This window comes from Nerophis ophidion, linkage group LG02, assembly GCF_033978795.1.
Source record: "Nerophis ophidion isolate RoL-2023_Sa linkage group LG02, RoL_Noph_v1.0, whole genome shotgun sequence".
NCBI classification, from domain to species: Eukaryota; Metazoa; Chordata; class Actinopteri; order Syngnathiformes; family Syngnathidae; genus Nerophis; species Nerophis ophidion.
In genome coordinates, this window is record NC_084612.1 from 48,945,914 (window position 1) to 48,962,902 (window position 16,989).

The 16,989-nt window shown below is 40.2% G+C and overlaps 1 protein-coding gene across 9 annotated transcripts in view; it reads left to right on the forward strand.

The window, feature by feature from the left end:
• anks1ab (ankyrin repeat and sterile alpha motif domain containing 1Ab) overlaps positions 1–16,989 on the forward strand; it is a 152,584-nt gene that overhangs the window by 105,638 nt on the left and 29,957 nt on the right. For all 9 annotated transcript variants that reach the window (XR_009804005.1, XR_009804010.1, XM_061885621.1 and 6 more), the window contains 3 exons: positions 799–870; positions 945–1,028; positions 1,108–1,245. Coding sequence is in view for 7 of the 9 variants with exons in the window: in XM_061885621.1 (XP_061741605.1) it covers positions 799–870; positions 945–1,028; positions 1,108–1,245 (294 nt within the window). In the remaining 2 variants the exon portion in view is untranslated. The remainder of the gene's footprint in view (positions 1–798; positions 871–944; positions 1,029–1,107; positions 1,246–16,989) is intronic.

A 16,989-nucleotide genomic window follows, 5' to 3' on the forward strand; every position in this document is an offset into this window, starting at 1 on the left:
TTGCAGCTCAGAGAGGAGTAGCCAAAATACCAACATTCTGTGTGTGTGGTATTAACTGCTCAATGACTTTTGAAGGCAGACTTGTTGATGGTCCATCTTTGACATCAAACTGTTGTTTCAAAAAAAAAAAAAAAAAAATGTAGCCAAAATACCAACATTTTTTTTTCATTATATCGTTATAGATATTTCATTTAAAAAAATGCAAAAGGGATATCATGATGCAAAATTTCTGCGTTTTTGCACAAAATGTCCTATGCCGGAATATTTTTTTCAATGTATGAGGATCCTCCAGGGAGGGGTGTATCCCTTTTTGAAGGATGCCTGTGCGTGACTTAGTTTAACGTGGGGAGACTGGTGCACAGACAGTCACCACACCATCCTTGACAGAATTGGGTCAGGGTCCAGTGACATGGAGTCCAAGACGACTGGGGACCCTTTTCTGCTGCAGCCTTCATCCGCCATCGCAGCCGTTGTGGTAGTTTTTATATCTACCGTCTTCCGCCTGCTCCGCCGTTGAGGTCTTCACCGTATCCCTGGCTAGGGGGCAGTCAGGTACTAAGCCTTTGCCAAGGGTCGCCTGGGGTAACAGTAGTAAAGGGGGTAACCTCCTAGTCCCCCAAGATCAACAAAGGGGCCTCCACTGCTGGATGCACTTTAACGTCATTTCCAGGACACCGCGATACTATACCAGTAGCGGAATTCCGTGCAACCCTAATTAGGTGTGATCATAAATGCGTGGACAAACTTTGATTAGCGTGTTGTCGTTATTCTGACTTGCTGTGTTGTCTGTGGCGCCAGTATTTAGGTTCAATGATCATCAGGGATCTACGAGGGATCGAGTCCACACAAGACGCCTGCGCCAAAATTAGGGTAAGTAAAACCAGAGCGTATTTTTTAATCTGTTTTTCTTACCCTAACTTTCATTCTAATTTTTTTTACTGTAGAAATCCAAGGACTCGAGAAAAGGTCCGGTTGTCATCCTCTCCATCACCTACAGGGGAGTCAAGTTCATCGACGCTGCCACCAAGGTAACGTGTGTCCTCGTCACTCTGTTTAGTCTCTGCCTCCACCCGTGCATCAGCGTTTCCTTCCCTCCTCCACTCCCAGACCATAGTCGCGGAGCACCAGATCCGCAACATCTCCTGCGCCGCCCAGGACCCGGACGACCTCTGCACGTTTGCCTACATCACCAAGGACCTGAAGAGCGGCCACCATTTTTGTCACGTCTTCAGCACGGTGGAGGTGGTGAGTTAAAGTTAAAGTTAAAGTACCCATGATTGTCACACACACGTTTGACCCATCACCCTTGATCACCCCCTGGGAGGTGAGGGGAGCAGTGAGCAGCAGCGGTGGCTGCGCCCAGGAATAATTTTTGGTGATTTAACCCCCAATTACAACCCTTGATGCTGAGTGCCAAGCTTGAGGTAATGGCTCCCATTTCTATAGTCTTTGGTATGACTCGGCCCGGGTTTGATCTCACAACCTAGTGCTGCTCAACCTTCTTCTTGTCGGGAGATGTGTGCTCTTGGTTCAAGTTTGCTCTTCCGCTCAGAGCGAAATTTATGCCATATTATAACAATAAATATAATAATAATACATTTTACTTATAAGGCACCTTTCTGGGCACTCAAGGACACCGTACAAAATCAAAAACAATAAAATCAATTGAATAAAAACAACAGCAGCAACAACAACAACACAGATCGATAAGATTAGTCAAACAAAAACGGACAGTGCGCCTTATAACCTGGTGCGCCTCATGTAGGTATGACTTCTGGTTGTGCTTACCGACCTCCAAGCAACTTTATTTGGTACATGGTGTAATGATAAGTGTGACCAGTAGATGCAGTCACACATAAGAGATACATGTGGACTGCACGTTGACACGTGTTCAATAAATGACACTGGCAAGTGCCCGCAAACAAGCAACACCAAAATGTTACATTACGGCTACCATAGTCAGACGTACTGTGCTTCAACATACATTATTATTATTCTGTGTGTATAAGGACGCCAAAATGGCTCCCATAATGAGACATTATCTGCCATTTTTTTTTCACAATATTACGCAAACATTTTTCTTGTGTATTTGGGATCTGCAAAAGTGTTGAAAATTTGCATGCATCCGCTATTGTAGTCAATAAGCTCCTCTATTATCTTGCTGTAGGACATTCATCCTCCGCCTTTGCCATTTCTAATATAAAGAAGTGTAAAGTTCTATTTTATATCAGTCAGTAGACTCGCTATGGAAGTGCTAAAAACTACCGGTACAGCAAAAATGACAGAGAGAAGATGCTGTCGAAGGTGTTACATGGTATGTAGACCACAAGGAAGTCTGAGCAGAAAAGAACGCCAAACACACACTGGACAAACATAAGAGTGTAACAACCTTTTGAGAATATAAAAAACAACAGCATTTTATGGACATAAGGTGCACTCAAAATCCTTTCATGTTCTCAAAAATGGACAGTCCACCTTATAACCTGGTGCGCCTCATGTAGGTATTACTTCTGGTTGTGCTTACCGACTTCTAAGCAATTAAAGGGAATAAGCGGTAGAAAATGGATGGATGGATGGATGGATGGTGTAATGTAACTGTGACCAGTAGATGGCAGTCACACATAAAAGATGCGTGTGGACTGCAGGTTGACGCTTGTTCAATAAATGACTCTAGCAAGTTCCCGTAAGCAAGCAACACCAAAACGTTGAAGTTTTGTTGAGAATATAGAACGTTACACACGGAGCTCAAAATGTTTTAGTAAGACTTTGGGAAAATAATAAGGTGCACCGCTTGATGGATTGTCGGAGCATTACTGCTACCATTGTCAGACATACTGTGCTTCAACACACAGTATTATTATGGTGTGTGTTTAAAGGACACCATCATCTGGTGTTTTTTTTTGGCAATATTATGCAAAACCAACTTTTCTTACCTATTGGTACCTGCTGATGTGTATTTGGGATCTGCACAAAGTCCCGAAAATGTGCATGCGTCCGCCATTGTAGTGCATAAGCTCCTTGTTTTGCCTCTATCCTCTTGTTGTCCTCCCCCGTTGCCATTTCTAATATAAAGAAGCATACAGTTCTAACTTATATCTGTCAGTAGCCTCGCTATGGAAGTGCTAAAAACTAGCGGTACAAAGAAGACGCTGTCAAAATGGAAGCACGTAAATAAGACTGTCCACAAATTGGCAAATACTGAACAGAAAGCAGTTTGAAGATGGTCTGTAAAACATCATCTATGCAACATTTTGAGCAAAGAACAACCATTACATGTTATGTAGACCTCAAGGAAGTCTTTTACATGTATGAAAAAAAAATCATAATATCACCTCTTTAATGCGCCTTATAGTCTGGTGCGCACTCTGGTCCAAATAATACAGCAATTTTGATTTTTCTCTTCAAAATTTAGATTTGATTTGCAATTTTTACATTCTATACATATAAATGCATAAAACGGTGAAAATAACAAATGAAGGAAGAGATGTTACTTTTTGATCGGTTGTTGCAGTGCAGGTTATGTACACAGTAGCAGAAGTAATATATATATATATATATATATATATACATATATATATATATACATATATATATATATATATATATATATATATATATATATTTTTTTTTTTTAAAATATTGATAAATAAACATATTGCGTACTATTTTGTGTAGATAAAAGATTTAAAAAAAAAAAAACACTTTTATTATATATTCTTGTTGTTGTTGGCCCGCAACATTTTGTTGGGAAAACAAATCAAGAGTAGAAATACGTAATGAGAAAAAGCTGACATTTTTATACTTATAACGAGGGGATGTTACGATATGAACAATTCCTAACACCATTATTGTGACCAAAATTGAAATGTGCTCGACATTTTTAAAAATGACTTATGTTGATATCTTTTAACAACTCATTCAAAATTCATGATTGGTTGAAAAGTTATCTTGGAGAGCAGTATGTGCATGTGAACAATGTAGATTCAGACAAAAAGATCATAACACATGGAGTACCCCAAGGTTCCCTACTGGGACCAAAATTGTTTTTACTGTATATTAATGATATTTCTAAAATCATTAAAAAACTCAACTGTATTCTTTTTGCTGATGATACAAGTCTGTACTGTTCTGGGCAAGACCTTGACCAACTCCTGGAGACTGTAGAGCTTGAACTCCACATACTAAAGCAATGGTTTGATGCCAATAAACTATCAATGAACCTAAATAAAACTAAATATATAATTTTGGGAAATAGGAAAAATAACATACAGCGTCATATAAGAATTGATGATATGGAGATAGAAAGGGTGTATTCAATAACATTTTTGGGAAACTATATAGATGATGAATTAAATTGGAAACTGTACATAAATATACGTAAGACAACGATGGCAAAATATATTGCTATGTTACATAAAATTAAAAACTCTGTAAATCAAAAGGCTCTATCATGTCATATAATTCTTTCATACTCCCATATCTTAATTATTGCGTTGAAATCTGGGGAAACAATTACAAATCAAACATCAACTCTATATTCTTACTTCAAAAGAAAGCAATTAGAATTGTAAATTATGCGAATTATCATGACCATACCAATGCTCTGTTCATTAAATTAAAAACATTAAAACTGCACGATCTTGTTGACCTCAATACTACTATTATGGCTTACAAAGCTCATAACCACATGCTGCCTGGGTGTTTTTTTTTACAAGTGAGATTTAAACCCAGAGAGAATCCCTATGACCTCAGAGGTTCAGCTTTCTTTCAGAAAGCAAAAAAAAGAACAAGCTTAAAAAGTAGATGTTTTTTCTGTTGAGGAGTTCAACTGTGGGACAGCTTGGATGATTCCTTAAAATGTTCCAGTTCCATTCACACATTTAAAAAACAGTTTAAGATCAATGTCTTGAAAAAAATATATCACTCTTGAATCAACATTGTAGTTAATACTACGATTAATGTTAATTAAAAACTAAACATGAGATATAAATAATAATAGAAGTACAATTGTTTGTACATATTGTATATATAATTAGTGCAAAGGTTTAATACGTACACAGGGATATTTCACATGCCTGTACTGTGTATAAAATTGAACTACGTTCATGTTGTTTATAATGTGTATTTATAATAAGTTGTGCAAAGGACATTTTATAATTTTCAGAAGTTTAATTTGTACTTGAAATTGTTTATAGGGTTAGGCGCAATAAGTGTTTAACTTCAGCCTAAACCCTTTCGGTCTGCAACATTTTTTATTTTTATTTTCAATCTATGAATGTACAACTTTTTATTTTCAATCTATGAATGTACAACTGTTTGTTTGCTTTGTTGACCATTGACCGAAGAACAATAAACATGAAAATGATTTCCTTGGAAAAAGAAACATTATTGTAGATGCAAACACTGTTTCATGGACCTCAAGTAGAAATTGAATGTGCACATGAGAGCAACATAAGCATTATAAACAAAGTAATATGGCAGAAACAAAATAATAACAATAATATAAAAAACACGTGAAAATTGTGCAAGATGGCACTTAATGGACATAAGACAGAAATGCACTTTTTGTCCATGTAGATAAAAATAGTGTTCATGTATGAGATCTAGTCTTGCACAATTACGGCTAAATTAATGATCAAGATTATTCTGATCAATATTGAAATCACGATTAATAGTCACGATTATGTTAGGTCAAACCATCACACGGTCCATCCCTTGTCGTGGGGTGGTGGCTTGAGTGCCTCCGTGACCCGGAGAGCTATGCCAGCGGGTGCGCATGCACCTAGTAGGGACTCCCATGCTGGACAGGTCAAAGGGTAGAGGTGAGACGAATTGGACCACCTCGCCCAGAGGTTAAATGGGTTGGCGTAGGGCCAACAACCCTACCCGTCAAAATATATATGTTACAGAAGCATCAATTACGACTCAAAAGCAACATGACTTGGGAAAGGAAGGGCTTACACATAGGAGGTCAATGACGCAGAGCAGTGAAAGCCGAGAGGAAGCTGCAAGGCTGATCCCCCTTCTAACTCCCAGGAAGCACACCAACATCGCCACATGGAACGTCAGGACTATGTATGAAACAGGGAAGACAGCACAGGTCGCACAGGAGATGAGAAATTACAACATCTCTCTCCTGGGGCTATGTGAGACAAGGTGGCTACAGGCAGGACAGCTGCGACTAACATCAGGAGAGATGGTGTTATATTCTGGCCACACCGAAGATGGCGCACCGCACACGGAAGGGGTGGCCCTGATGCTGGCCCCACAGGCACAGCGTTCTCTCATTGGATGGGAACCAGTAAACCCACGAATTATCACCGCCACATTTGCCACCAAGAAGAACAACATCAATTTGAGCATCATCCAATGTTATGCCCCAACAAACGATGCTGAAGAGGAGAGGAAAGACGAATTCTACGATCAACTACAGTATGTGCTAGCCAGACAGAAAGCAAAGGATATCACCATTCTCATGGGCGACTTCAATGCCAAGATTGGAGCCGACAACACGGGCTATGAAGACATCATGGGAGCACAGGGATTGGGGCAGATGAATGAAAACGGAGAGCGCTTAGCAGACCTGTGCTCACTCAACCAAATGGTAATCGGAGGCAGCATCTTCCCCCACAAAAGGATCCACAAAGCCACCTGGAGATCCCCAGATCACATCACAGAGAACCAAATAGATCATATCTGCATCTGTAGAAAGTTCCGAAGATCATGCCAAGATGTGCGGGTAAAAAGAGGTGCGGAAGTAGCATCAGATCATCACCTCTTGATAATGAGTGCAAAGCTACGACTGAAGAAGCACTCCACAACCACCAGCGGAAGAATGCGATACAACGTGGGGCTTCTCAAGAATAAAGAAGTGCAGACAAAATTCCAGATCAACCTTTCGAACAGATACCATCAGCTACAGATACTGGAAGAAGACATTGACACTGACATGGAGACAAGATGGCAACACACAAAGAAGTTGTGGAAGGACACATGTGAAGAAGTGCTGGGGAAAAAGGAGACAAAACACAAAGAATGGCTATCCATGGAGACACATCAGAAGCTGAAAGAAAGGAAGGAGAAGAAAGACCAATTGAACACGAGTACCACAAGACTGGCGAAAGCAAGGGCACAGAAGAACTACACAAAAGCCAATAAAGAGGTGAAGAGAAGCATCAGAAAGGACAAACGAGATCATATAGACAATCTGGCCAAACAAGCGGAAATGGCAGCTGGTCAAGGCAACCTGAGAGACCTCTATATGATAACTAAAAAGTTAGCAGGCAAATTCCAACAGACTGACAAGCCAGTGAAGGACAAGGATGGAAAACCACTCACAACAAATGAAGATCAGCAAAGATGTTGGGCAGAACACTTCAGTGAGATACTGAACCAACCTATCCCAGCAGACCCACCAGATATTCCACCAGCGGAGGCAGTACTACCAATTAGCTCATGTAAGCCCAGCAAAGCAGAGATCATGAAAGCGATCACTTCCATGAAGGATGGGAAAGCTGCAGGACCAGATGGAATACCAGCAGAAGCTATCAAAGCTGACCTAAAGACTGCTGTCAATATGCTGCACAGCCTTTTTTCAAAGATCTGGGAGGAAGAGACAATCCCAGAAGACTGGAGAGAGGGAACCCTCATCAAGATCCCAAAAAAGGGTGATCTCACCAGCTGCAACAACTACAGAGGAATAAACCTGCTTTCAGTCCCAGGAAAAATTCTCAACCGCATACTACTGGACAGGATGAGCAAAGCTGTGGACCCTTTCCTGAGAGACCAGCAAGCCGGATTCCGAAGCAACAGATCCTGCACAGACCAGATCTGCACTCTCCGCATCATTGTGGAACAATCTATTGAATGGAACTCTTCCCTATATGTAAATTTCGTAGACTATGAAAAAGCCTTCGACAGTGTGGACAGGGAGACACTGTGGAAACTACTGCGGCACTACGGGATTCCAGAGAAAATCATCAGCCTGATTCAGAAAACCTACCAAGGAATGACATGCAAGGTGCTACATGCAGGCCAAGTGTCTGATAGTTTTGAGGTCAGGACCGGAGTTCGGCAAGGATGCCTCCTATCACCCTTCATGTTCCTATTAGTTATTGACTGGATCATGAAGAACACAACATCAGGAAAGAAAAACGGTATTCAGTGGACCCTGTGGACGCAACTGGATGACTTAGACTTCGCAGACGACCTGGCGCTCCTCTCGCACAACCACAGGCAGATGCAGGAAAAGACCACCGAATTGGTCAAGACATCTCTAGGCGTAGGGCTAAGGATAAACAGGAAGAAGACCAACATAATGAAGTTTAATAACTTGACCAACAATCCAATAGTAATAGAAGAGGAAATTATCCAGGAAATAGACTCCTTCACCTACTTGGGCAGCATCGTGGATAAACAGGGTGGCACCGACAAAGATGTAACAGCAAGAATTGGAAAAGCAAGAGCAGCTTTCATCATCCTGAAGAGCATCTGGTCCTCCAAGGAGATATCTATGACAACCAAAGTCCGGATCTTCAATTCAAACATAAAATCTGTCCTTCTCTACAGCTCTGAAACGTGGAGGATGACAAAGAAGACCGTACAAAGGTTACAAACGTTTATTAACAGTTGTCTGAAGAGGATTTTCAGGAGTTGGTGGCCAAACAAAATCAGCAACGAGGAACTCTGGAGGAAAGGGAATCAGGAGCCAGTGGAGAAACAAATACTAAGGAGAAAGTGGGGTTGGGTTGGGCACACCCTTAGGAAACCAGCAACTACCATCACACGGCAAGCCTTGACGTGGAACCCACAGGGAAAGAGGAAGAGGGGACGGCCTAAAAACACCTGGAGGCGGGACTCTGAGGCGGAGCTGAAGAGGTTGGGAATCAGCTGGGGAGAGGCGGAAAGGACAGCCCAAAACCGTGCTGCATGGAGAGGAGTCATTGATGGCCTATGCTCCATTGGGAGCGATGGGCCTAAGTAAGTAAGTAAGTATGTTAGGTCAAACAGTGTTGGGGTGTGTCCGCAACGCCATCATGTAATTTGTCATGTCTGATAAAAAGGCTATATATAAAGGTCATCCATATATTTACAGACAAATATTTGTGTTTTTGTTCATTAATAGTATCAACCTCTGTTTTTTCTCATGACATGATGCCTTTATTTCTATTTTTACATTTTCAAAGAGAGAAGTATTTGTTTTAAGTCACGCACATGTATGTATGCATGTACATGTACATGTATTAAATAATGTACATGTACAAGCTGTATTACGACAGATCCATTAAGAGCAGAAATGTGTCGTATAGGAACAAACTATATAACATAAAACATTAAAGGCCTTCTGAAATGAGATTTTCATATTTAAACGGAGAAAGCAGGTCCATTCTATGTGTCATACTTGATCATTTTGCGATAATGCCATATTTTTGCTGAAAGGATTTAGTAGGGAACATCCACGATAAAGTTCGCAACTTTCGGTGCTAAGAGAAATGCCCTCCCTCTACCGGAAGTCGCAAACGATGACGTCACACTTTGATTTTAATGGGAGCCTCCAACAAAAACAGCTATTCGGACGGAGAAAACGACAATTTCCCCATTAATTTGAGCGAGGATGAAAGATTTGTGTTTGAGGATATTGATAGCGATGGACAATAAAAAAATTAAAAAACAAGTTAAAAAAAAAACGCGATTGCATAGAGACCGATTCATATGTTTTTAGACACATTTACTAGGATAATTCTGGGAAATCCGTTATCTTTCTATTGTGTTGCTAGTGTTTTAGTGAGTTTAACAGTACCTGATAGTTGGAGGTGTACGTCCACGGGTGTGTTTACGCGCAGTGTCTCTGGGAAGTCGACAGCAGCTTTATGGGCGGCACAAGCTCAGCTGATATTCGGTAAGAAGCAACTTTTTAACCACAATTTTCTCACCGAAACCTGCTGGTTGACATTCGGTTGGGATCCATGTCCGCTCTGATCCATAGGAAAGTTTCACCTCCGTGAATTTTAAACAAGGAATCACCTTGTGTTTGTGTGGCTAAAGGCTAAAGCTTCCCAACTCCATCTTTCTACTTTGACTCCTCCAATATTAATTGAACAAATTGCAAAAGATTCAGCAACACAAATCTCCAAAATACTGTGTAATTATGCCGTTAAAGCGGACGACTTTTAGCTGTGTGTGTGTGCAGCGCTCATACTTCCTAACAGCCCGTGACATCAAGCGTACACGTCAACATTACGCGACGTTTTCCAGAAAAAACTCCCGGGAAATTTTAAATTGCAATTTAGTAAACTAAAAAGGCCGTATTGGCATGTGTTGCAATGTTAATATTTCATCATTAATATATAAACTATCCGACTGCGTGGTGGGTAGTAGTGGATTTCAGTAGGCCTTTAACACAATGCTATGTCACATGAATGTTTTTAAAGTAATAACTTTGTTAAATGAAAATAAAAAAACAAGTAAAAAACATGTTTACTTTTTGATAATATAAACACAAAGCAGTTTGGCTAATGAAGATAAAGTCTAATAAACAAGCTTTGTACTTTTCCTTCTTATCATTACATTGTTTAACGTTACATTGCTACTACTACTAATAAAATTGGTCACGACATTTGATACTGTAAATGATATATGTTTGTAAAATTTTTTTTTTTACTAAATAAAAAAACATCAAAATGGCCCCAGCATACTTTTACTTTTCACATTTTGGTCACCCCTAAGTTCTTTATGTTAAACATTCAGCTTTTTCTCATATCACATTGCATCTTTTTCCTTCCATTTTTATTGCTGCTTTTTTTCTGACAATATTTTGCGGCCACAAAAAACTTGAGCGGTGTCCCGCAAATGTTGCCCGAGGCCACACTTTGGGTGAACACGGTTTAACACTGTCAACATATCATTATGCCATAATTTACTTTCAAAATAATTGTCTTTATGCAGACATACTCAGAGCTTTTGGCTTAAACTGAAACAATAAATACAAACTGTACAGATTTTATAATGTAATCACAATATACAATAATAATAATGCCAGTATAGCTGGGGGCGGTATAGCTCGGTTGGTAGAGTGTCCGTGCCAGCAACTTGAGGGTTGCAGGTTTGATTCCCGCTTCCGCCATCCTAGTCACTGCCGTTGTGTCCTTGGGCCAGACACTTTACCCACCTGCTCCCAGTGCCACCCACACTGGTTTATATGTAACTTAGATATTGGCTTTCACTATGTAACGCGCTTTGAGTCACTAGAGAAAAGCGCTATATAAATATAATTCACTATATGAAGGGGGATTTAATATTTTCCTTCTCATTACTGTAGAATTTTTTACCATCGTACTGTAATTTCAATCAATCAATCAAAGTTTACTGATATAGCCCTAAATCACGAGTGTCTCAAAGGGCTGCACAAGCCACAACGACATGCTTGACTCAGATCCCACATCAAGGCAAGAAAAAACTCAACCCAATGGGATAACAACGAGAAACCTTGGAGGATCTAACTTAATAGTGGGAGTCCAGTCCATAGTGGATCTAACATAATAGTAAGAATCCAGTCCACAGTGGATCTAACACAATAGTGTGAGAGTCCAGTCCAGAGTGGATCCAACATAATAGTATGAGAGTCCAGTTCATAGTGGTTCTAACATAATAGTGTGAAAAGCCAGTCCATAGTGGATCTAATATATTATTGTGAGAGTCCAATCCATAGTGGATCTAACATAATAGTGTGAGAATTTAGTCCATTGTGGATCCAACATAATATTGTGAGAGTCCAGTCCATAGTGGATCTAACATAATATTATGAGAGTCCAGTCCATAGTGGATCTAACATGATATTGTGAGAGTCCAGTCCATAGTGGATCTAACATAATAGTGTGACAATCCAGTCCATAGTGGATCTAACATAGTATTGTGAGAGTCCAGTCTATAGTGGATCTAACATAATATTATGAGAGTCCAGTCAGTCCATAGTGGATCCAACATTATTGTAAGAATCCAGTCCAGGGTGGATCTAACATAATAGTATGAGAGTCCAGTCCATAGTGGATCTAACATAATAGTGTGAAAATCCAGTCCATAGTGGATCTAATATATTATTGTGAGAGTCAAGTCCATAGTGGATCTAACATAATAGTGTGAGAATCTAGTCCATAGTGGATCTAACATAGTATTGTGAGAGTCCAGTCCATAGTGGATCTAACATAATAGTGTGAGAGTCCAGTCCATAGTGGATCTCACATAATATTGTGAGAATAACTTAAAATTGAACTTACTGTACATCTTAAACTGCTCTTTCTACAGTTGGAAAAACGAGGTCGGACATTGTCTTGTTTTGTTGCCATCACGTGATCACAATATAGTGGGATTTTGATTTTTCCCGGAAGTGCATTGCGGCAGCCATTTTGAGGTCCGGGCGTCATCGTTCACGACAGAGCGTCGCCTAATATTTCCGAACTATTCAGCGGGATAAAACATTGCAACGGCTGTGATACAATGGAGAAAATACTTTAAATCGTTAGATAAGAAGTTCCTTAATATTAATAAAGAAGCAAACAGACGTAATTGGATGCAAGGGTTGTACGAAATCGACTCGTTTGAGTGGAGTAGAGACCACATGATGATAATAATGTCATCTCGGCACACTGTGACTGTAAGGCAGAATTGAGAGAATACCGTTCTCATGTCCATCACTTTTTTATGTGGAGGCTCGGGATAAGAGAAGTGAGTAGTATTTTTTATCAATACAACTGTAACCTGTTTTTATGGACTTGCCTCTTTGTGATGTTAAGTTCCTGTTGTAAGCTGTTATACAATATATGCCTTGAGCTCTTATTTTGAAGGCACTAAGAGCGGAAGTGGTGACACTTTGTGGTGGAGCTGTCACGCCAAATTTCTTCCCCCTTACAAAAACCTTCCCCCACATTTACTTCCAGGGTCATGATTAATACAGACGTTTTGTTAACGCTATATTATAAAAATATAACACTATATTATAAAAATACAGACGTTTTGTTAAAGCTATATTATAAAACAAATTAAAAAACAATTTACAAACACAAGCTATGGGATGACGCATTTACTTCCGGGGTCACGTTTCCTCTTATGTCATCCCATGGCTTGTGTTTGTAAATTGTTTTTTAAATTTTTTTATAATATAGCCTTAACAAAACGTCTGTATTTTTATAATATAGCGTTAACAAAACGTCTGTATTTTTATAATATAGCGTTATATTTTTATAATATAGCGTTAACAAAACGTCTGTATTAATCATGACCCCGGAAGTAAATGGGGGGGGGGGGGGATTGTAGGGAGAAGAAATTTGGCGTGACAGAGCATTTGTTTTCAAAACTCCGCTCCACCACAACGTGCCACCACTTCTGCTCTTAACGCCTTCAAAATAAGAGCTCAAGGCATATGCTGTATAATAACTTATAACAGGAATTTAACATCACAAAGAGGCAAGTCCAAACAAATAGGTTACACAACTATCATCAAAGTTATTCGACCAAGCACAGCAAGTTAATACAAAGCGGAGCTGTCAATTATTTGGATGAAAAAAAATGTTTACCTTAACAAACGCGAAGTCGTGAACACGTCGCATCTCGGTTGATTGTAGTAATCCGTGCCCGTCTTCGTTGTTAACTCTTCTTTTCAGTCGCTTCCGTTTGCTTACGAATGCGAAACAAGCTAGTTTTATTCCTTCCACTTGGATAGTGGGAGTTGACAATGGCCCACGTCTTGTGCTTTATGAATATTATTGGATACATTATCCGAGACAATTAGCGTTTCACAAACATCCGCCCTTCGACATCGGTATCGGGAATGCATTGTGGGAAATGTACAAAATAAAATTGTCCGTGTTGATGGGCTCATTTAGCCTATTCGATTAGAAGATGAACTATTCAAACAACGGGACATTTGGCTTTATAATCATATTTTTTCCTCTTTATTTGCGTTATTTAGATTAGATTAGATTAGATTAGATTAGATAGTACTTTATTCATTCTTTCAGGAAAATAAAAATGTTCAGCACAATCCCATTCAAGATCAGACAAAACATTACAGGGAGACTTCGCAGAACTTTTCACTGGCGAGTAGGGAGACTGCACTTCCGGTGTGTGAAAAGATGGCGATCTTGCTCTCCGCCCCATAGACATCTTCTAAGGCAGGGGTCGGCAACCCGCGGCTCCGGAGCCGCATGCGGCTCTTTGATCACTCTGATGTGGCTCAGCTGCTAAATTGCCGACCCCAACGACTATTCCGTGAGGTTTTTCGGATTTTAGTGCCTCTCAGAAATCACCCGGGGATAAAATTCTCCAATTTTCACCCGAACTACAATACTGAGGGTGTGCAGTGATTGCAATGTCTTTAATCTCCTCTGCAACATGTCGTCGCGCCTTTTTTTACATCACGCGATCTGCGTGTCGACTGGTCATTTTATGTTCAGCTTCTGTTAACACACGAAAGTGACTGCAACGCATACTTAGTCAAAAGCCATATAGGTTACACTGAGGGTTGTAACATAAACAACTTTAACACTCTTACAAATATGCGCCACACTGTGAACCCACACCAAACACGAATGATAAACACATTTTGGGAGAACATCGGCACTGTAACACAACACAAACACAAAAGAACAAATACCCAGATTTCCATGCAGCCCTACTCTTCCGGGCTACATTAGCACCAAACCCCGCCCCCTCCAACCCCGCCCACTTCAACCGACACATGGAGGGGGTGGGGGGATTTGGTGCTAGCGGGGTGTATAAGGTAGCCCGGAAGAGTGAGATGCATGGGATTCTTGGTATTTGTTATTTTGTGTTTATGTTGTGTTACAGTGCCGATGTTCTCCCAAAATGTGTTTATCATTCTTGTTTGGTGTGGGTTCACAGTGTGGCGCATATAAGTAAGAGTGTTAAAGTTGTTTGTATCACAACCCTCAGTGTAACCTGTATGGCTGTTGCAATCGTTCGCATGTTTCAGCAGAAGCCTCGTACCATGTGACTGGGCTTGCAAGCAGATTGGACGTGTTGTAGAGGGCGTCAAAGCAGCACCTTCATAGGTTGCCGTTACTATTCTTAATCGAGGGAAATTGTGCAAACATTCGCGAGAATGGTTGATCTGACATTCGGTAGTCTCTCGGAATATTCGGGATGGATGGCAAGTGTGATGCTGTCAAGTGGTATTCATAAAAAACTCATGGGCCCCACTATCATTAAATTTTCATATTAAGGTGAGGGCCGCATGTCTGAGACCTCTGGTTTATACATAGCACGAAATAAAAAAAACTCGGTATGCAGAGTTATTTCATTTTACATTTTAAAAGAGTTTTGTGGCTCCCATGTGTATTGTATAGCGCTTTACATAGTGAAACCCAATATCTAAGTTACATTTAAACCAGTGTGGGTGGGCACTGGGAGCAGGTGGGTAAAGTGTCTTGCCCAAGGACACAACGGCAGTGACTAGGATAGCGGAAGTGGGAATCGAACCTGCAACCCCCAAGTTGCTGATACGGCCACTCTACAAACCGAGCTATACCGCCCCTTTGTTTTCTTTATTTTGTGAAACGGGTCAAAATGGCTTTTTGAGTGGTAAAGATTGCCGACCACTGTTCTAAGGGTACGCAGCATGGAGCGTTACTGCCTACTGGCGCTGACGAGACGCGGCGCCGCCATCTTGGAGTGGTGATCTGCTCCATTCAGTGCAATTCATTTGGCAGGAGTTATGAACTCTCAGCGCATTTAATTCATATTACCTCACTGAATACCACTCATTTTCACGCGTTTTATTTGTCATACGTGTAGCTATTATAAAGGACACATGTTTTGGCGTGTTTTATCATTCGTAGTTTGCTTAACAGTAATAGAATATTCTTATATGCTATAAGTCAGTGTTTTTCAACCACTGTGCCGCGGCACACTAGTGTGCCGTGGGAAATTCTGCAACTTTATCTAATTGGTCCCAAAAATATTTTTTTCAAATCAATAATTAGAATCTGCAAATAATGTGCCGTTGCTTAGTGTCTGTGTTGTGTAGCTCACAGGGTAACCACGTTATACTCCTTGTCAGTAGGTGGCAGCAGCTTTGCAAAAGTCGGAATGTGTCGGGTGAGCCGAGGATGGTTTGTTGTGATCACAATATGCAGGTAAAAACGTATATAGTGCTTAAACCAAAAATGAACATAAGGAAAAGGCAATGAAGCATAGGAATAGCTATGCAAAACACAAGTAAAACCGAACTGGCTACCAAGTAAACAGAAACAAAATGATGGACGACAGCAAAAACTTACAGTGTCCACAAAGTACATCCATATATGACATGACAATCAACAATGTCCACACAAATAAGGAAAGCAACAACTTAAATAGCCTTGCTTGCTAACACAAAGCAGGTAGGGGCAATAGCGCTCGAAGGAAGACATGAAACTGCTACAGGAAAACACCAACAAAACAGGAAGGGCCACCAAAATAACAGCGCAAGACAATTTATTTTTCGTTGTTGTTGAAAGGCGTAGTTGGTACAATTCCTGGGCACTCTGCATGGCATTTCTTCCTATTTGAAGCGAGGCGAAGAAATGCGAGGCTCACCAATTCTGATTTGTCCGACACGCCTGTCACACGAATGTTGGTGACGGTTACGTTATTTTGTATTATTTTTTTTTTACTTACAAACATATTCTCAATGAACACAAAAACCAAGGCACTTTCAACACATCTCAATCAGGTTGAGCAAATAGTGTCTTTCACGAAACATGCAAAGATAAAGAAAATTAAAGCACATACAAATAATATAAAAATAATAATAGATAATACAAAAAATAGGATAAGATACACAATTCAAACATACAAAAATGACTAATCTAAATCACTTTTGATTTCTGCAATACATTTTAAATGACTTAGCGGCGTAGCTCGGTTGGTAGAGTGACTGTGCCAGCAACTTGAGGGTTCCAGGTTTGATTCTCGCCTCTGCCATCCTAGTCATTG